General features: G+C 36.5%; 1 protein-coding gene across 1 annotated transcript in view; it reads left to right on the top strand.

Annotated features, from left to right (window-relative positions):
• Positions 1–14,145, top strand: part of cdh24b (cadherin 24, type 2b) — a 197,532-nt gene that overhangs the window by 153,738 nt on the left and 29,649 nt on the right. Inside the window, exon 7 of the mRNA XM_087810345.1 lies at positions 9,155–9,336. Coding sequence (XP_087666471.1) covers positions 9,155–9,336 — 182 coding nt within the window. The remainder of the gene's footprint in view (positions 1–9,154; positions 9,337–14,145) is intronic.

Here is a 14,145-nt window from a genome sequence, read left to right as displayed (position 1 = left end):
AATGATTACAGTAGAAAACAGTGTATGGTTGTCTGTAAACCACAGCTCAATGTAATTTAATTTCAACTGTAAGGATGAGATTAAAATAAATGAATACAATAAATGTGTTTAACAGCAGAGTAGATTTATGCATTCATCCATAGTTATTGTTGTTGGTGTGCATAGAATATTAGACCTGACAAGACTGGAGCTCCAAATTAATTATTCCTGCAATTAGTCTTTTCCTTTATTTCCTTCTCTGCTTTATGGACTCACAAACTTGATAGGAAGCAAATCTTCTCATTGCATCTTACACATCTGAGTAAGTCAATGAGACAGTCGCTCAAAAACGTTACAATTGAAAATTCTCAAGAAAAAAAAATAGTATATGGAGATACATTGTTAGAAGACACATGTTTAGACACATGTGACACAAAGGAAAACCCGAGGCGTTTTTAGAAATGGGGGCAAGATTAAAAGAAGAAAAGAAACCCAACCAATGAGGGTTCATGGGACATTAAAAAAACATAAATGTGATGTGGGAGGATGTGTATGATATGTTTGGGGCGAGGAAGACGCTGTGTGTTGGAAACCCCTGAGGAAATTTGTGGTTTGTTTGTGGGTTTTTTAATCTCTCAAGGTCTACTTGAGCTACGTCAGAGATGTTGTTAAGGTTGTCTTCCACATCAATCAATTGATGGATCAGGTAGTTTGTGGTCCATATGTCTGGGTGATACTGATAGTGTGTCCATTATTAGCTATGATATATAATCTGCCTCACTACCATTGCAACCAACATGTAAATAGTGATAAATTAATAATGATTTTCTGATTCAACAGCGATTACTACAACCTCTCTGCTACTGGTGCAGCACTTATTTATCCCACAGTGAGATGTGCAGAAACAGCCAGAAGAACAAGCACAGGATGTACCTACATTATACATGCTGTCCTCGGTGCAAGTGAGAAGAGAATCTTCTGTTCAAGCCACGATAATGAAACCCACCTCCCTGTCTGTGTCCCTTGAACGAGAGTGTTTTGTTGCCTGCTATTGATTTTGGGGCAAAGATGAGTTCTGTTTGAAGTTACTCATGAAGTGTGTATTTGTTGTGCATGTAACAGATTTTTTTAAGCATGGAAAATCTATACACTGGATCCTGAAACTTCAGTTAGTGGGTTGATTATAATAAATTCAGTTTACAACAGCATCTATAGATTATCCCACTTTAAAGAAGTGAAACACTGAGCCCTCTGTGAAATGAGCTGATCCATCACGGTCGATTTCTGCAGGGATGGGTATCTTTCCCTTTGGGCTGGATCAAATAGAGTTTAGGTGAAAGCAAATGTGTGTCAAAGCAGTAGTAAAGTGTCTAAGAGGACAAAAACCAAGGCCTTTAGAGCTATTCAGTTGATGATGAACTTAATGTTCCAATTCAGGCATGGCTACAGTCTCCAACCGAAAGTAACTAGATGGAGCTGAGTTTAATTATTTACTATTAAGGTATAATATGAATTTAGATTTATTTTTACCATTAAATAATTACCTTATCATGTCCATGGGTTGTTATTTGAGCTGGAGTTTATTTACCATTTCCTAAATTAAAGTTGAATAAAGTAATGAGTTATGTACTGTGTTGTGACACACTTATGATTAGAAGTGAAATATTTAATTCTCTATTTGGAGAATTAAGCTTTGTTTTAGATCAATTTTTTTTTTCAAATGTACAGATAAGACATGGTTTGCTACCCATTACCAGTTCAAAACTTTGTTTGTTATCCTGTTATAATTATCCAGCCACATGATCAATGTGACATCGTATGGTTTTGTTTGTCTTTCTTGAAGCAGATTAAACTGCTCTTTGATGCATTAAATGTGTGTCCCATGTTAATTATGATGGTTGCTGTTATTTCGTATATAGTAGTGTCCTCATGGAATTTGTTGGTTGATGGTTGAAATGAAACAGAGATGTTGTCTTATCTGTATTAACACGAGTTAAACATTTAGTCTCGTCATTTTTTCATTTACAAAAAAAGGAATATATAAATTATTAGCCCTTCACAGTCATGGGGAAAGCAACAGACAGTGTATTATTCCTTGCTTGTTTGAGAGTTTTGCAGCTCAACTGAAATTAGCCCTATATTATGGAAGCGCAGTACTGCCAATGGGAGTGAATATTTTTTGACTGTGCTTCTCGTCAGAACGTATTTTCAAACATGTATTAACGTATTGTCGAACACTTTTAAATGTATTACCAGATCGTCAATACATTTAAACGTGTTTGGTAAGTCGTTCAAACGTGTTTTGAATTACATTTAAACGTGTACATTTATATATATGTGTTTGACAATATGTTTTAATGTGTTTGGTAAAACATTCGAACAAGAAAAAAAAATTACTTCTATAGGCAGTACTACGCTTTAGTACTATATAGATGAGAATCTTGAACGGATTCTGGTAGATTCTGGAGTACAAATGTACGACTACAACTTCAAAACTAGTTTTCTTATAGTCATTAATGATTATTATGGAATACTATACAAACACTCAGGTGTTGACGACGTGAAGCTTAGTGTTGTTGTTTTTCCTAAGCTCAGCACAGTTTTTTAATTGTATTTATCCGACTCACAATGTTTTCATACTCCATTGATATAATTGAAATGAAAAGGGATATTATATAGATGCTGATGACAAAAATGTAATCAAAACAACTCAAAGTATATTTGTCTCATTAGATTTTATTAGCATACAGCTGTCGGTTTGTATAGATAAAACTTTATTAAACCCTGTGGATATTTCCTCTGGAAAGAAATTGTATTTCCAGCACACAGCAACACAGACGATAGATTATAGTAAATATAACTGCTATTCTGTAACATCCATCTTGTATTAAAGCCTTGACGAAATAAATTGTTCTGGAAAAATGTAAACAAGTCTGTATGCAATGTGTTTCAGGAAAAACATGAGACTAATTTAGTTTTTTTGGCAACAATTCCTCATGTTGAGACTTTAATAAGAGGATGGACATTGCTCCTCTGCATTACAATTTCCTCCAAGCACCACAGAGGTATGTGTATCTTTTTAAGATATTTTTGAGTAAAGATGAAAAGGAAAACCACTGAGCATCATTGGCTAAATAGTAACAGATTACTCTGAAAAAACCCAACTCTTAGTGGACATATGGGTGAGCAGAAAATTTGTGAATTTCGGGTAAACAATCGCTTTATGGCAACATTTATAGTGGAGATTTCTAGAGGAGACATTAAGGAAGTAACCGACCTGTCACAGGGACAACATCATGGAACAGGTGATGAGATATGAACAGAAAAATATATAATAATATCATCATAGCGACGCTGACGTCAATCGTGGCATCTTTGAAGCGAGAGAAATTCTGAGAATTTTTCATGCGACATAAGTCTCTTTAAAGCATAAATATACTTGTGTTATCCAGTGCAAAAAATGTTTTTGGTAAAGTTGTCCATACTTCCTGTGTGTTCCATAGTTCCCTGCTACCATTTTCTCTCTTGAGAGTTTGGATGATCTTTATTAAAAAATCACAAATTCTGATGAAATCTTTTAGTAAAAGTGAATATTTCATAATCTCGGTAACACTGATCAGATGTCAGATCCAGCAATGTCAAGTAATGAGAGTCGGCTCAACTCCCACCATGGAGAACATTGCATTGAGAATGTCTTTGCTTGTTTCAGCTGGCAGTTCAGATCAGGCTAAAGCCATAGCCAACAAAAAATGTGTGTTTTAAGAATTATTATTAAATATTGAGGACATCATTCAAAGAAATACCACACTGGTGGAAACATAAAAAATAAAATGTTAGAATGTTTTAAAAAAATATATCTATTTTGTCATTGATAATTCCTTCATAAATTGTCTTATCCTTGTCAAATTAACAGGGAAGTTTGATCATGGCATGACTGTAAGGAGGCCCCAGGCTTTCTCTCCTTCTATTCTCATCTAAATAATATAAATAAAATTAATTACCTCTTCACAACTGTGATTCATTGTCACCTCTTTGATTCATGTCAGGATTCTTTATATTCTAAAGCTACTGCGGCTGTCTAACAACCTTTTGCTGACAAGCAGAAGCTCTTAACAGTGGATTTAAAAACTCCAACAGCTGGACCATAGAAAAAGGTATAAATGAAGAAAAGAGGGTTAAGAAACATCAGCATGCTACTCCTGATCTTTGCCTGCGGCTCGAGGCTTGAGAAGGAATAATCCACGGCTAACCTTTAGCACGAACAGAGTTTGTGTGACCTAAGTGGAGGGTTACATGCTACATTGCCAAGTGATATAGTACGTTTTCACCATCTTAGTTCAGAAAAAAAGGTAATAAATGTTGCTATGTCTATTTTAACTGCATTATAATTTTCCTTTGTTAAATGATACATTTATGGATATCTAATATTTTAATGTATTATTTGATCAACTAGAGACGGTGTGAAGTCATTAGTGAAGTGTTGTTGTTGTGGTTTTGAGTAAGTAAAATATACAAATGAATTAATTCACGTCACCGTTTTCCAAGAGTTATTTGTAAACATAACAATGTCCTGTTGGTTATTGTATATTTTCTTGGCCAGGGATTAGTGCTACCTTTAGGGGGGAAAACTAGATGATCCACAGCCGACCAGATTGGCGGTGAATGCCACTTTGGTAAAGACCGACCAGAGACATCTAGTGGCCTACGCAGTAGAGAAAGAAGATACTTTATGACAGGAACAAACTGAGAAACTGATGTGAGAGGCTGGGGACACCCTGAGCAGGTTGTCCGCCATTCACAACCCACAAAGGCAAACAACCACTCAAACTAATCTCTACAGGGGAAGTAAAAGTACACCTCTCTGTGTTTTCAGACCATGAGAGGAAACTGGAGTGCCTAAAGTAAACTAATGTGAGCACAGGGAGAACACACTGTAAAATACTCAACATAGAAAGCTATCGCTAACCACTCTGGCATGGTGCCCTTGCCTAATACAATTTACTTGAGCAGATATTAGATTTTATATTGTAGTTGTAGATCAATGCTTATGATTAGTTCTACTTTAGCAGAGAAGGTATTGTCCACATGCTGTTGTTGCAAACCAAAGGAACAAAGTCAAATAAAGTGAATATATAGCTGTAATTTAAAGTTAAAGTTTCTAACTTGCATTACTTGATGTAGTCTTTAACCAGAGTATTGGGGACATCTCAGTAGTTTTTCTGTTTTATCTCCTTTTTCTTTTTCAAAGGAAGAAACAACTTACCTGATCTGCATCAATGATACTTCAGCATTAACTACATTGTCCATAACAAAGCATCTTTACAAAATTAGCAATGAAATCACCTTCACCTGTTTCAACGTTGTTCTCATTTGTAGGAAGATCAAATTAGCAAAATCTGCAACTCCCCAGGTGTGACTTACTATATTTTGTTGGGCTTTCTGTAATGATACCCTAACATCACACTTTGGGTTAATAACTTGTTCAGTGGTTTGGTGAGAAATAAAATGCAAAGAAAATGACGAGTCATTTTAGGTATTTAATGTTGGTCTTCATGGTGGCTTATCAAAATTCAAAGTTCAGTAGCCAGTGGGAATAGAAGATGGTATGTTTTAACCCGCAGTGTGTTGAAATGAAGGAGGGAAAAGATCAAGTCAACAACATACTGAAGGCCCTTGCCCTGACATCAAACCTCCTCTAGACATCAAAGAGTCTGTCGCTCTATCTTGTCGAGAGTGTGATTCAAATCATAGTAAGTAAGTAAGTAAGTAATATTTATTTATATAGCGCTTTTCGAGACCAGGGTCACAAAGCGCTTAAACAATCAAAACAATACTCAAAAAAGTACATACTTTAAAGATCAAGATAATACTGAGAACACAACAGGAGTTTGAGAAATTCAAGGAAAAGCCTGAACAAATAGAAACGTCTTAAGATGTTTCTTAAAGGAGTCAGTAGACTCCATCAAGCGCAAAGAGAGAGGAAGATCGTTCCAAAGCTTAGGAGCAACAGCCTGAAAAGATTTCACTCCTCTGGTCCTGAGCCGTGTGCATGGAACCATAAGTAGATTTTGATCCACAGACCTCAGAGCCCGAGCTGGGGTGTAAGGCTGGATCAGATCAGTGATGTAAGGAGGAGCCTGACCATGAATAGCTCTGAAAGTAAGAACCAGAATTTTAAAGTTGATCCTGAAAGAAACTGGAAGCCAGTGAAGAGTTTTAAGGACCGGAGAGATGTGAGTTCTTCTACTTGAGCGGGTCAGAATTCTCGCTGCAGAGTTCTGAATCAACTGCAGACGAGACAGCTCCTTCTTGTTGAAAACAAACTGTTGCAATAGTCCAGACGAGAAGAAACAAACGCATGGATTACAAGCTCCAGATCATGTTGCGACAACATTTTCCTAAGTTTAGAGATTTTTCTCAGTTGAAGGAAACAGTTTCTGGTCAGTTTTCTGCAATGTCAAACAAGAGACATGTCTTTATCAAATACAACACCCAGGTTTCTCAGGCTCAGTTTGACAGACTGACCTAAGTCACCCAAGTACTGACTCAACCCTGGAATCTTATCATCAGGAGCAATCACCAGTGTTTCAGTTTTGTCCACATTTAGCTGTAGAGTGTTTTCACTCAGCCATTGTTTGATTTCTAGCAAACAATTGACTAAGCTGTTCAGCCTCTGGGGCTCAGTTGGATCAAAAGAGCAGTCATAGGATAGCAGATAGGTCATGAATGCTTCATCAAAGCATCAAGAGTTGTACACTTAATTTGCTTAGATGTGTTTTAAAAATCTTACGGACTTAAACATAAAATAAAATGACCACTGGGTGTGAGTGTATTTTTTCAATATCAGTTATATCAATGCTGTATTTTAAAAAGGGTTTTAGTTAAGGATCAAATACATTGGTTACATTAAAACGGCATCCCAAGTCAAACTGACTGCAAAGATCCAAGTCACGATGATGTTCAAGGCAAACTGCATGATAAAACCATTATCATATTTTCACGAAAAAAAATGCTCTGATTATTTGTTCATTGCTGTTCCATGGGCCAAATAAACCCTTATTGATCAAATCTCAACGATGTAGTTGCTATTTCCTAAATCTATCTATATTTGCTAATTTAATTATACATTATATAATTATCAGTATTTTTAGTTTAATTCACCACTACTTTCCCATGGCACACAATTTCAGTGTTTATATTCATGTACTTGGATTTCATGTCAGTGGCTCAACCTTTTTTTTTTTTTAGTATTAGCCGTGACTTGGATGAGAGCAGAATTACGTGTTGGCAGATGTGTGGGTGTCTCTACAATCTATTTTAGAAGCAGCTTCATATTATAGAGCTCCAACTGCTCGATATGTAATCATTTCAGTTGACAGAGAGAGAAATTTCACTGACAGTGTGACAGCAGACATCCCTGTATTTAAATATCATAAAAACAGATCATGAAACAGGAGACAGTCACACACAACCGATGAAAACTTTGATAGGACAACTGTATTTCAGATCTACAAAGAAACATTTTATTCCCAACAAGGTGTCACACAGACTGAATACATCTGGCCCAGATAGCTTGCCTATCTTGTCCGTCAACATGATGTGTTTGTGTGATTTAACACTTTGCATTAACGTCTATCAAACAGATTATTTGAAAAAGATTATTTGATGGTGCCTCGGCTGATAACGAGAGTCTTTTCCTTGTTGTGTAAAAGAACAAGAAAGCTTGTGATATCTTACCTATTTCCTACCTCACTTTATGTTGATCCAACATGCCAGCATTCACTTGAATCGGATTGGGATTCTACAGCATATGGCAAATGCACCTTTTTTTAAGCAATGTGGGTTCATGGCTAATACAGCACGTTGGCGTTGTGACTCCATCTTTTGTGCAGCATGTGACTCATAACAAAAAATGGACTGTGATCTTAGAACATGAAGTGCAGAGGCAACAAAAGCCTCTCATAATGTTCTATATTAATGGCTACACTAGTAAAGGTATGTTTTTACATTGAAGCGGCAGACATAAGAGAGCAACTTTTGCATTCTATAAATGCTCAAATAATTTGGCTTGTAGTATTAACCAGGACTGCACTAAAATCTGGACATTAAAAAAAAAAACTAGAAAAAAGATTTTTTGTTTTGTTTTTTGGCTGAAAGACTTTTAACTATGAAACACAAAAGCCAAAATAAGCAAAAGCCACGGCCCGCGTGCTTGGATACAGTCAACATGTCGGAGACACAATACACCTGAGAAAAATGTATAGATAGCAAATGTATAACGTGGAATGCTGACCTTAGTAACAGATGGAAAAAGTGTCAAATCATAACACAGTTATCTCAAGACACTTCAACAGTTCAAATAACTATTTCCAAGACAAAAAAGGTGCCAGTGACGCCCAAATGATGTCAATCACTTTAACCCTTCCCCCCCCCCAGATCCTTTTGAACAAGAGTTCTCAATGTTCACAATAGATTAAAGTTTAAGGTCATGCAGGATGGATTTTGTAAAATTGTCAAAATGGGCTGCGATTGAAGATTGTATTACCTAATAATTAATTCCTACATTTTTATACTGTCCAAGTATGGAGATCTGCGAATGTACGCTATGAATGATCCGATATAGTTAATTAGCAAACTGCACCGACATAATTTCCCTTCGCTACAAAGCCTGCACGTCTGTCATTATTCCATTTCTCTCTTCTTGTTAGAAATGAAGACGTGAGGTATTGCATATCGTATCATCACCACCAGGCCAGAACCTTACACTTGTTGTTTTTATTCTTATATTTATTATTGCTTATCTGTGTAGTTGTTTTTTAGATGAGAGGGTGTGTTCTTCAAAGGAAAGTACACTTTGGCCTTGTAAATGAATATACAATTTTGCAGAAGTAGCTCAAACAAAGAGATAAAATAGTAAACATATAAAAACTTTTTTGCACTTCTTTGAATGTTTGTTGACTAACCCCATTATCAATTTTAATTACTGTAAAAAGAAAAAAATATATATTTTGGTTATGAAAAGAGGAAAGAAGCGGAATAATTGTTCTCTGTTTAAGTGGTGGATCAAACGCAAGGCAGAACTCTTGTCGTCAAATTGCAATGTGGTCTTTTGAGAACCTCAGCTCTTATTGAAGATCATTATAATTTGACGCTCCTTTTGTTTTTGTCCCCAAAGGTATGTGGTCCTTCTCTGTATCTGAGTTGGCTATCCCTGGAGCAGAGATTGGCAGAATCTCTGCGTCTGACGCAGACCTCGGTGAAAACGCCAGGCTGGACTATACTATCCTGGAGGGGGAGACTGGAGACACGTTCAACATTACGGGGTTGAATCAAGAAGCGGTCATTACTCTGAATAAGGTAAGGCTGGCTCATGAATGTGGGTGTTCATTGACTGCAGGAACATAATTGGATGTGATGATAGGATAAGATTCAAATTATAAGCAAGATAGGAATCTTCCAATGCCAGAAAACCAGCTGATCAAAATTGACAACATTATAACTTGGCTTGTCTTGTCTTTTTTTTTAGTTCCCATGCTACTGTGAGCAATGATACAAGTAAATGTGTTAAGAAATTGCAATTTGCCTTTTTTTTTAAAGAAAAACAGGCATGTTGACACAACATACTTTATCCAATCATGAAGGTTGATCTTTATTGATAGCTTTGTAAATAGGCCATTAGGTTGTCAAGCATTGTGACAGAATTTACCACATGCCTTATGAGTCGGAAAAAGATGAATGACATAACAACAGAATTTAAATCCTCTCATATCTCTGTGTAGCTTTCTCTTACTTGATGTTCTTTATTATTCAGAACTACCCAGTTTGTTTTTAAACTTCACTACACATCAAGCCAAATATGTATTTGATGTAATTTCAAGTAAAATGTTATTGATAGATTATAAATGGTAAAATGCCATTATAATAACTTAAGCGATAGCTGTTCTCATGTCTATCGTTGGCTCTTCTTGGATTATATTCGTCCCACTTGTGCTCAAAGCTACATATAACCTTGACCTAGATTACAACCCACCAATTTTCATTTGTTTCAAAAGAACAAGCTTGATTTGAAATTCAGACTCCAATACCTTTATCTAAAAGGTCTAAAAAATGTGTTATGTGTTATAAACAGTTATTAATCGTAGCGGCATGAAGCGCTGAATGTGTTCACTTTACACACTTTTCACAGAGAAGATTCCCAAGACCTTTCTAATGCAGTTTGTAAGAGAAGAGCCAGGTCTGATGAGGTGAGAGATACAGGGGGATAGAAGGGATGAAGGTCAAATCAATAGGAATTATAGTAGAAGCTGTGGCAGTAGGAGGAGGACAGAAAAGCTATAGAATAGTTGATAAAATTGGATCACAGTTGTTGCCGTGCCAGAGGTGTGGACACTGTTACAAGGAGTATAGAAAGTGATGAAACTGGAGATTGGAAATCTGGAAGACACAAGGAGTCCGTGAGAGAACAGATATGAGAACAAATTCACTGACAGGAGAGGAGAGGAAAGAACCTGTTCAGGAGTACATCACAGTTACAGCATGGACATCCAAAGACAATGCAACAAAACAGTGTGAGTCAATGCTCCCTTAATATTAGACAGTTGAAAATCATAAACCTGCTGTGTCTTAATAGAAAAGATGAAATCTCTGATCTCTTGTAAGGTTTTTTTTTGCCATGTTTTTACTTCAGTGTGGGAAAACGGTTAATTGGTTGGTCTTGATCTGCTCAAAGTTTTACAGCAGCACGGAGATCCTCCCAGTGGCAGTGGCAGGAATTGGCGCCACAGTGGCAGCCTGTGGCCATCAGTGACAATGTGGGCGGGTCTGTTGGATTTCAGATTTGCTTACCTTGAATTACAAAAACTCGTTTTGTCACTTCTGCCAGTTAGTCATGATAAATACATGCCACTGCAACTCGGAGGATATTGCTATCTCTCATCGTTAAATGAATACAAATTAAGATTGTATACTCACTGTAGGCTGTCAAGGCAAGTTTTAATTGATCAGATTTCACTGTTCAAACAAAGATGTTTACTCTTAAGTAAATCTATACTTTGTTGTTCTATTTTGGTAATTTTAGGGGATCCTGAAATGATGTCCTTGATTTGAAAAGCGATTAGTTTAGCCCAGATAACTTAGCAGGAAATGGTTGAATTGGGACTTAATCAAACTTAATAGGGAAGCGCATGTTACTTATGAAATTAGTAACATGCGAGACCTTGGCATTGTCTCCAGAAGGTTCATTGGAGTTTGCTTAACCAGATTACATGCTTTCTTGTGGACTTGGACTTGAAAATATTAAAAATGGAAATAATTGAGCTATCCTGTTGATTGCACTCAGTATATATGGGAAACTTGTTAACATAGGATTTTACCTTCCCTTCCACAAAAGCGTTCCTTCATCACAGGTTCTGTTTACAATGTTTGTTAAATAATTTATTGAACAACCAGAATGGTGAAGGTCTCCAATTTAGTGACCACAGGATCTCATCACTTCTTTTTACAGATGCTGCTGTTGGCGCTCTATGCACAGGACTTTCTATTTAAGTCAACCCCACAATTTTTAAAGTGCCAAATAAAATATACCCAAATATACTTGACAATGCCTTATAAGAAAATAGAAAAAACAGGTCCCAGTGAATCACAATGAGCAAGTGTCAGTGTAGTGTAATATTGTGCTGGATGAAAAATCAGTTCCTTTAAATCTGAGACCACTGATCTTCCATCTCATCCAACTTGGATCTCAATGGGTCTCATTCATGAAAAATGAGAAAATGTAGTCACAGATTTGCTAATAAACATTGCTCTGACTGCTGCTACTGCTACCATAATAGGTTTTGGAAAAAGGATTGATTTGTGGCATTTATTTAATATAAATATATACAAACTTTTAGAAAATGTTTTGTTTTTTTCCTGTGTGCCCTCAAGCCCTTATTTTCAACATATCTTAGTGTTGAAATAGAGTCTAATAGACCTAGATAGCCCTTTAAAAATGTATGAGTGAGCACAGTCCGTTAATATTTTTGCTTCATTAAATATTAATAGAAAATAATTTTCCTCTGTAGTGCAGCTTTGCAATGCAAACTGGAGTGAAGTAAAGTGGAACACTGTCTCATACGTTATCTATGGTGAAGCCAATAGCAGTCACACATGATAAAATAGGTTGTAATCGGTCGCCGACTTTGTAGTAAAGCTCTTCCATGTGTGAAATGTAGTGTTGACACAGCAGGCCTCTGTGCCACGAAAAAAAAAAAATAGATAAAAACCTTTTCCAACACAGTGTTAGGATGTTAATCCAGACAAATTACTAAGATAATTGTTTATGTATATTGCCTTACTGTAACTTTTTAATTATATACATGTGCACTCATTAGAACTTTCAACCTGTAACAAATGTATTCAAAATTACATTATCATGGAATACACATATAAAAAATGTTAAAATGATAGTTTGCATCTTTGTGATCAAACCGAAATTGGGAAAAAAAAATCTTTCAGTTTTTCTGCTCTTCTTGGAATAACCTCCAAACTGAACATAAATCGCAAACTCTAATATTTCACTGGGAGCTTTCAGATCCATCCTAAAGGACAGACAATGGAAAACAAATGAACAGTGCCTATGTTTTTAAACTGTTGCTGTGACCACAACTCCTGCACTTTATGTCTGTTTAGTTGCACTGTTGTTGCTATCCTTTTTGTTTAACCACGATGTTCGTGCTGCCTTTCTTGGTCAGGTCGCCCTCGTGAAAGAGATCAATTTATCTGGTTAAATAAAGGTTACATAGAAATAAAGGAACAGCAGAGTTCAACTGAACAGTAAGGGTTGTTCTTGTATTTTCCACTGAAGCTCAGCGTACTTTACTTCAGCAACCATGTGGATGTGAAACATTGTTTTTGTCCGAAGTGGATGTTGAGATCTTAGTTCACTGAAAATTTAATCAAACTTCACTCATTCTCCACTGACCTTCATGTCGATTAAGGGTTTGGATTATTTTCAGAGTAGTTTTCAGTCCCTTTGTAGAGCTATAGGCAAAAATATATGACCATTTAAATGAAGCGAATGACGCTCATTGGTCTAAAAACATGTTTAAGTGCCTTTTTCAACAAAGATGAACATGAAGACCACTGAGCGTCATTCGCTTCAATCAAATGGATGCATTTTTTGCCTATAAGGAAAAAATTATTCTGAAAATATCCTAACCTTTAATCGACATGAGGGTGAGTAGAAAATGAGTGCATTTTGGTTCAACTAGGCCTTTAAGTGTGGGTTTTCAAAAAATAGTATTTAGTGGGACATTCACAACACAGATGTCCTTTGAGAGATTTTGTTTGCCATTAAAATGGTTTGTCCTCATTATCATTAAAGCCTCTGTGTGAGAAAGCTTTTTTCCAGTCCGGGACCTCATTCCTCAAACATATGATGTCAACATTCAAGGTAACTCAAACTTTATGTGAAGGTTATTTACAGTAGTATAGATTCAGAAATGAACCGATCTCCATTGTGGTTTTAATTTAAATAATTTAGGCTGCCTCAGTTATATGAAATTAGAATAATTAATAGACTTAAAAATACATAATATTAGTACTAAGCTGCTTCACATGGGTGAACAAAAAACAGAAAAGGAACTTGTGGGCTGGTGTGTTAATGGGTGTGTAAATATGGCTGCATTTCATTAAATACTGCTAATCCCAGCTCACATCCTCTTGTCTCCGATTTTTTGTGAGGCGACTATGAGGAATGTTTCCAGCAGGGAAAAGGGATGATGTGTGTGCCCCTGGAGGAGGAAGTATTATCGGGCTGAACCGTTTATGTTGCCACAGAGACAGCCTTGACCTTGCTGGTCATCGCACCGCTGAAGGCTGGATCTCTCAAAAACGTTAGCGTAGATTGCAAAATCTGTTGGCATGCAGACACACGGAATGTACACAGGCTCTCATAAACCACAGAGATATATTTATTTATAGAGACATCAGCTCCCCACACTTGACCTTTTCTCTCCTTAGGTTTACACTGTGGGGGAATAAAGAGCAAGTGATGAGCCGACTCAAAGACAGAGCAAGGGATCCTGCGTGGTTATCAACTTCATGCTATGAGTGTGTGACAGAAGGCAGGTAGATGAATGGCTGGGCAGATCAAGGCAGATCAACAGGAGCAGAAAACATATGACC

This window comes from Callionymus lyra, chromosome 16 (assembly GCF_982586985.1).
Source record: "Callionymus lyra chromosome 16, fCalLyr1.hap1.1, whole genome shotgun sequence".
NCBI lineage: Eukaryota > Metazoa > Chordata > Actinopteri > Syngnathiformes > Callionymidae > Callionymus > Callionymus lyra.
Note: the sequence above shows the minus strand (reverse complement) of the source record. Positions and strands in the feature narration are given on the sequence as shown.